This window comes from Mesitornis unicolor, unplaced genomic scaffold (assembly GCF_000695765.1).
Source record: "Mesitornis unicolor isolate BGI_N332 unplaced genomic scaffold, ASM69576v1 scaffold1429, whole genome shotgun sequence".
Classification (NCBI taxonomy): Eukaryota; Metazoa; Chordata; class Aves; order Mesitornithiformes; family Mesitornithidae; genus Mesitornis; species Mesitornis unicolor.
The window spans coordinates 93,115-100,710 of NW_010205167.1; the positions used below are offsets into that span (position 1 = coordinate 93,115).

The 7,596-nt window shown below is 38.0% G+C and overlaps 1 protein-coding gene across 1 annotated transcript; it reads right to left on the bottom strand.

Annotated features, from left to right (window-relative positions):
- Positions 1–5,579: 5,579 nt before the first annotated feature.
- Positions 5,580–7,204, bottom strand: CHCHD7 (coiled-coil-helix-coiled-coil-helix domain containing 7). The gene is made up of 3 exons (XM_010191305.1): positions 7,151–7,204; positions 6,493–6,591; positions 5,580–5,681 (listed from the first exon to the last, which is right to left on the bottom strand). Exons 1-3 carry the CDS (start codon positions 7,202–7,204, stop codon positions 5,580–5,582), a joined length of 255 nt encoding a protein of 84 aa, XP_010189607.1.
- Positions 7,205–7,596: the final 392 nt, after the last annotated feature.

The following is a 7,596-nucleotide window of genomic DNA, read 5'->3' on the forward strand; positions in this document are numbered from 1 at the left end:
AATGCAAATGTCACAATTTACGTAGCAAAAGGGGAAAAAGCCTAGGTATAGAAAACAACTCAAAATAAGTTTTAAAAGAATGATCTTAGAAAAAAAGATTGGATGCCTAGCTTCATTGACAATGAAGATTTAACTAGCTTTAAGAAAGCATCACCGAAAGAAACTTCTGTCCTACTGATAAGAGTCATGCCACCCAACTTGTCTGATTTTGTTAGATAAATTAAGGAACTACTCTATAGACAGCATCGGAAGAAAGCATTTCATATTAAACAGCCCTCATATCTCTCCTCAGAACTAGGAAACTGCTAATAATAATCAGACCATCTGCCACATTGCTTTATTATCAGAAAGACATGAAAATCTGCCGTAGTTTTCAGTATTATTTTTACTGTTTCTGCAGTGCCACAGCTGTGTATAGCGTTCTACAGACTAGTAAGAAATGGCAGGTTGCTGCTCAAGAAGCTGACAGCTGGAATTAAACATGATGCTCCACCAATACAACAAATGAGACTGGAAAGCTTTAAGAAAGGGCTACCAAAACTCTTAAAAAATAAGGCAGATGCTTTCACTAGCTACTTAATTAGCATTTTATGTAGATACATATAGAGTCTTGGAGTTTGCTGCTAAAGCACATTTGGGTTGGTTTTAATCACAGGGAATTAGCTACAGAAGTACTTTCTGGGTTGAAGAAGATAGTGCTGTAGAAGATAATGTTGTAAAAAAAATAAATCAGACACTTAGGAAAAAAAATAACTCAGTTGTATAATGCATAGATGAGCAAGGAAAATATTCCAGCCAGAGCTAATGGAAATCAGCCTGTAAAAGAGATGAGGCAACAGGCAATAAAGTTGCAGAATGAAATCTCCAAGATGAGCTTTGAACCTCAGGCATTGATAGTGATCACAAAGTTACAAGACAAGGTGGGAAGCAGCATAACTGAGGTAAGCAAGAAGGTAATATAGAGATCAGAAGATGAAACGGTACTGTGCCAGAAGAAAAAAGAATGTAATGGAAAATAGCGTCCACAGGGCAGAATATAATATCAGTGTGAGGAAGACAAGAGGTTGCACTTATTGAAATGTATGCTGAAGGGAGAGAGAGGCAAGTTGCAAAGGAACCTCAAGTTTGCTGCATTCAGTTTGCAGCTCAGTTATCAAAACTGAAGTAATCACGTGTGATCTGAGCACTGTTATGTTGAAGATCTTAAAACCAAAAAGCCTCAGAAAATTATTTTGAGATAGGAGGCCATCAACACAAAAACCTAAAGGATGGAGAGAAATTACTTATTCAAAACCTGATGAGTCTTGGTTACTACATACATTATATCATATGTATAATAACAAAGTTTTAATGAGCCCCTGCATTTAGTCAGTATAAATGTAGTACTTCCCTCTTACATTTTCTATCAAACAGGCTGCAAAGGAAATTTAAAAAAAAACAAACTCTGAAGTACTACGCTTAACTTTTTACTGCTTTAATACTTACAGAACTATTTCCTCCAGCCACCCCAAATTCTTGCAACCTAGTAAAAGCCTGAAACAGTGTACAATTTTCCCAAACTTCTTTCATACTACGATTACATTTTTCATAGCTATTTTGGAAGACTGACTTAAAAGATGCAGATACATTTAGTGAGAGTTAAGGGCTGCCTCCAAAAGTATCAGAGCAGAGTAACATTGTGTACTTTAAGTTTATCCTATCTGTTCTGCAGAAGTTTTAGGGAAACCTCCCCTACAGGCACGCCCTTGGTCACACACAAGTGCACAGGTTTTGTTAGGCGGCCATGAAGGCTCAAGAGCTGCAGCACATGCAATTCCTTGCTTTTCAAAAGCTTCAGTTATTAAACCCAAAGTTTTCAAGACTGGAGCTAGATGATTTTCTTCTAAAACCTTCAAGAGCAGACTCATCACTACTGCAGCAGTAGAAAATTCCCAGAGCCAAACATACAAAGGGTTTGCATTATAGGGCAATGGGAAAGGTAAGATGGTAAAAAGTACAGGTGGGAGTCTGAACATTCACCTGAGCCTTGCAGAGAGCCTGTGGCTGCTGCTCAGCGCTCAGCTGTGAATAAGTGACCATAGTGAAAAATATTCTTTCAAGAACCACATTTCAAAGCTTCGCAGGCTGCTCAGAAACCTCCTATTTTCCAGCAGCAATTTAGATTCTTCTCCTCCTCTTCCATTTATAGCGTACAGACAGCACCAATCTTTCCCGTCTCCTGCGTGAATCCTGCTATATCTCTGTGGGAAGAACCTGAAAAAGCTCAAAAGAGCCAGTAGTGGGTGGAGTGATTCTGTTTGCATGCAGTCTGTTGTACAACAGCACCATCCAGCTGTCAAACAAAAAACCCACCCGAAACATTAATGCCACTATCTAGATTTGGTCCCTGTACCACAAGAAAAATGAAGAATTACACATATTGAACAAACCAAAACCTTTTCTTTTTTCTTGCTTTTCCCTTGTCTTTTCCCTGCTTCTGAATTAATTACATTGGTCCATTGTGTTATTTTTCTGGGTTAGTGGACAAGTGTGTGCCTTAGCAAAACTAACAATTCAACTCAAGTTTATTTCTGTCCAGTAAGAGTGGCAGGCTATAGCTTACCTCAGTGTTTCAGTGGAGTGTGGAAGCTAAACTCTCAGGTATGAGGAAAAGACCATTATCTTTGGCTCACAACCAAAGACAGTTAATCACACTTCAAAAATTAATGGAAAAATCTCAACCATGTCATACATAGGAGTCTATGGTTTAGCTGTAACTTAACACTCTTGAGCTTCAGTAGTGAAAGCAAGAACAGCAACCTCCAGTGAGAGGGGAAAAACAATGGAAACTTAAGACTTAACTAATGGATTACCCTTGAGAGGCATGATGACATGAGGAAGAAAACCTCTTGCTTTCCAAGATTCTTCATTAAGTTGTGTTAACAGCAACTATAAGGCACATGCAAAAGAAATAAGTGGCATTCCCTACAATGAATGACTAAATTAAATCCACAAGGTGACTGCTTAAATTGCCCTCAGCTCTTCACTAAACTCAGTGTTGTTGTAACACTCCAGAGAGCTTACCATGTGTGTCCACTGATGATCAGGAAATCTAATATTAGAATACTGTTCTTCCACTAGCCTGTCCTGTGATCCCACATGCTTGCATTGTTTGATACTTGCAAGCAAGGATTGTATCTCCTTTTCTGACTTTCTGAAGGCTGGTACTAGCTCTTTACAAGCACTTTACAAAGCAGTAGAGGTTTGTCTTAAAGTCTAAAGAGAAGTCAATCATCCTTCAAAAGAAAATAAAAACAGTGGCAACTTTCCAAGCAAGTATTGGCAGGAAAAAAATCAGAAATGCAGCAATTGACCAAGGAGAAAAGGGCTTTTCTATGCTCAAAGAAAACTTGAAAGGAAAACTTAGGGTAAGTTAGATGACTTTAAGGAACTTGAGCTTATGCAAGGAAGAATCTGAATAATCACATCAAAAGGAGATGCTGTTTTTTCTTGCATAGAACTAAAACATAGACTTTAATGTAAGCCCAGAACATAAGAGCAGAGCAACAGGAAAACAGCAAACACTAATAGTAAAGAATATGCCCAAAGATACAGCAGAGGTGCCAAGTGACAAACCTGTGCCAAGTATGAGAGAAGGTGTCCTTAGACAAGCAAGGCAGCAAAACCAGAAGAGTCCAGAGAGATAGCCCTAAGAAAAGGAGACAATCAGCTCCCAAAAAACTGACGATGAAAAATAAGATCAGAGGCATGGGCAATGAGGAAGTATTATGACAAAGTTTGAGTAATGAAAGCAAGGAGTCCTTCTCTCACTAAGACAGGGAGAAGAGATGACACAAGACCTTCAAAAGGAGCTGCATTACAAAGTCATTGCAGGACTTCATTAGATCACAGACAGAACAAAGTTACTAGAAAAAAAAAGTTGGAATGAGAACAGACCAAAATACTCAAATCAGTAAAAAAGATTTGTTGCCAAATGGAAAAAAAAAAAAAAGGAAGACTGGCATATAGGAGGGTACTAGAAGAAAGTACCAAGGAGGTAGTGGACAGGAAAGAGCTTTTGAATCTGTAATAATTTTTTTTTTCTTAATGGAACAGAGAAGAAAAATGTCAACAAAATTTGAATTTAAGAGCAGAGAAAGTAATTCGAAATAAAGAGTCTGATTATCTTGATTGAAGAAAGTATATTTCCCTTGGCAGGAACCAACTAATGATCTTCTAACATGGCTTGAAAGCTGCACAGCTGCACTCAGAACTGCATGCTCAAATGGCATAGTTACATGCTCATTCCAATAACAGAAAGGGTATGATCAACCCATTTCAAAACTCTGATGTATAAGGAGAGCAAGCAGAAAAAAAAGAGGAGGAAGAAAAGCAGATCTCCATTAGTTAGTAGTCAGGTCAAGTAACAAGGGGAAAGGTGGAAACACTAAGCATAGAAATAGGCCTCCAGTGGAAAGAAGACAAGCCAGACAGAAGGAGAAACAGGAAGCCATGAAGTCTTTCCAAAACAGTCTAAATAGAGAGACAACACTTTTACACCATCCTCCATGAGGTCAGCCAGAGTTCTGCCAACTTGATCACAGTAAGTCCTAAAGGATTTCACATGGAACTTGAGCTCATGACAGTGGTTCTTCTCTTTTACCACAGGGTGCAAGCTTTTAAGCCAGGACACCTGAAGGTTCTAAAGGTAAAAAAACTGTTTCCACTAGACAGCAACCCGTTTACACTTACTAGTTGTTCAGTTTAGTCAAGGAATCAATCTTACTTAAGATTATAGTACCTCTTCTAACTGAGCTTTGTAGTCTTGCATGAGTAAGCATTTCCAAACGCAGGGCTTCAGCTGTCCTGAGAGTCTTAGACGTACTATAGTTAAACCTGCCATGTCACTCAGAGTATATGTTTACATGTCTACAAGCCCCACTGCCTCCCCGCCAGCAAAGTATCTATTTACTCTTCACAGAGGGTACTATTCGGTTCAGACCTGAGGAGTTCAGTTCTATCTTCATCAACCTCTCTAACCTTGCAACAACCAAAGCTTGCAGATCTGATTTATGGCAAGCTTCTGCTGTCACTGATGACTGCTGTGGCAGACCTAATGACGAGCTCACTGGATTTAGGATTTCAGTTCATGAACAGTCTTATTTAAGCTAGGGACACAGAATACAACTCATGCAGAAATAGTGACAGGATCACAGATGATAAATCCAGAATATTAGGCAGACCAGTCTCTCAGCCTGCTCCATCCTTTGAACTACACTGAAACACTCACCAGACCCCTGTTTTCAAACAGGCTTTCTGAAAGTCCCATTTATTTTATATTTAGCATTTCACAGGAAGTTAGTTTCTACTTCCAAAGCGTCTAGACATAAGCTGTGTTGATACCCATGTCTTCCAGTGAGAGGCCAAGTTCCCATGACAGGGAACATGAATAAAACCAAGAAGTTCTATCCTAGAAAGCTCATATATTTCAAAACATAAGAGCTTATTTTAATCCAAGATATGATGACTGTAAAGTCCAGTTCATAAAAGGGCAACTTGTAGGTGTACAGTGAAAACAGTAGATCAACCCAAGTTTCTAGTTAGTAGGGCTTCCCCATTGATTCCAGAATTTTTTTTCTTTCTTCTGCTGTGGGCATCTCTGGCTTTATACCTTTTCTTCTCCTTTGCATCATAATTTCATGCTGAAAATACAAGAAAGTGACCATGAGAACACAGATTTCTCAGAAGTCTTTGCCTCTGAGCTCCGAATAAGATTCCTTAATAGAAGTACTTTTAATATATTCAAGAGCCAGATACTCTGATTAGCTGACAACTAAGTGTACTAGTATTTAATTGAAGATATCTGATAGTTTACCTTGCTGCTTCAGAAGACAGTGAAATTACAGCATTCCCATTAGACTATACAAGACTAACTTGTAATTTTCTGTAAATAGTTTTCTGGTAGTTTGCACAATTATTTATAGGCTAAGCTAAAGACTCTCCACAGGTATGGCATAAAGAAACAAAATAGAGAACAGTTTAACTGCACATAGTTCCTCATTGTACTTTTCTGTCACAAGAGACAAGGAAATAGGACACCACCAAATAAAAATGAGTTCTTCCTAAGCTATATCTTAGGTTAAAATAAACACGACCCAAACCAATGGAGAAACAGATTAACTTATCTTACCTCAGAATTTTTTCATTATATTAATTTAAATCAGAACTTATTACTAAAACATCCGACTCAAATTCAGAGGAAAATGTATCGGGTACTGCAAGAACACTGACTCAATCTAAGAGGGTAAACTTAGAAGAATCAAGTGAAGTACTTTGCAGCGTATCTGCTTATGTCTTCCAGCAACACATACAGAGACTACCTAGGCCTGTAAGTCACTGTAAAAACAGTAGTAGTCAGCACTAGCTAAGTCTAGAGAGTTCAAAAAGCAGTGTCAGAAGTTACACACTTAAAGCAAAGCACACAGTAAAATTTAGAAAACTTACTGTGCTTACCCAGAATTTTCTGCAGCTTTTGTATTTCAAAAAATAAGCAGTACACATATCCTTGTTATAGTTGTTGTCATCCATACATTTTCTAGAGGCATCTGTTTCCTTTAATAGGGAAAACATACTTCAGAGCTGAGGGAAGTTACTGTACTCAGTGTTAAAAAACTCTAACAAGTCCCAGAATATCTATGAAGATAGAAGGCAGCTTCTCAGATGAAAGAATACTATCAAAGAGAACAGAGGAACATCTATCACAAAGGATAATCAGTAATTCCAGGCAATGACTTCATTTAGAGATAACAGATATTAGTACTCTTTAAATAGTAAGGATAGTGTCTACAAAACAGTTGTTTACAGAGATGCTTAGTATAACCCACAAGACTTAAAAATCAACCAAGCCTGTATAACCAGGATTTCAGGCTCTGGTTAAGAACAGAAAATTAAAGACAGTGCTCTCAGTTGTATTACTCTTCTTTATGAGGAATTGCTGGTTATTTCACACTTTATATAACAGATTATTTTCAGCTTTTCCCATCTTCAGACACTTGAAGAAACTTTTCATGCAAAATTCCAATGCAAGCATGCTAGCTATAAAAAATCCTCTAGAAATTGCATTATTTAACATGGAAGCATACAAACAGAAACCCCCATTTTATCATCTTACCACTACACATGGATTTATATCATGGTCTCTAAGCTGTTGTGCATGCCTGGGCATTCTGGACAGATATTCATACCTTGGCTAGAAACAGAACAGAAATAGGTTAAATATCCACTTTTAATAGCAACTCAGGATTAAGTCTGAGCTGCAGCATGTAATACAGGACTTCCAATAATGTAGGCAGTTTCGCTGTCTTAAAAAAAAAAAAGTGAAAACGTAACTACAACAAAACCACCACCACAGAACTACTTTTGCAAAATGTTATTTCAAAAGCACTAACAGGCAAGCTGAGCCTGTCACCTCTAGTAGAAACAGTTCCACAGAAGCTGTACACAGCCAACACACTGCTACTAATAGTGTAGGGGAGCAATGTACAAGAATTTTTCCTGATTTGTACCTACTCCCTAGCTGGATCACATCTGTATCTTCACTGAGTGTTCCCAGGTGTA

Coding starts and splice junctions, on each gene's coding strand:
- CHCHD7 (XM_010191305.1), bottom strand. CDS start 7,204: ATGCCCAGGCATGCACAACAGCTTAGAGACCATGATATAAATCCATGT. Junction 6,592..7,150: donor ATATAAATCCATGTGTAGTG/GTAAGATGATAA, acceptor TCCCTATTAAAG/GAAACAGATGCCTCTAGAAA. Junction 5,682..6,492: donor AAAGCTGCAGAAAATTCTGG/GTAAGCACAGTA, acceptor TTGTATTTTCAG/CATGAAATTATGATGCAAAG.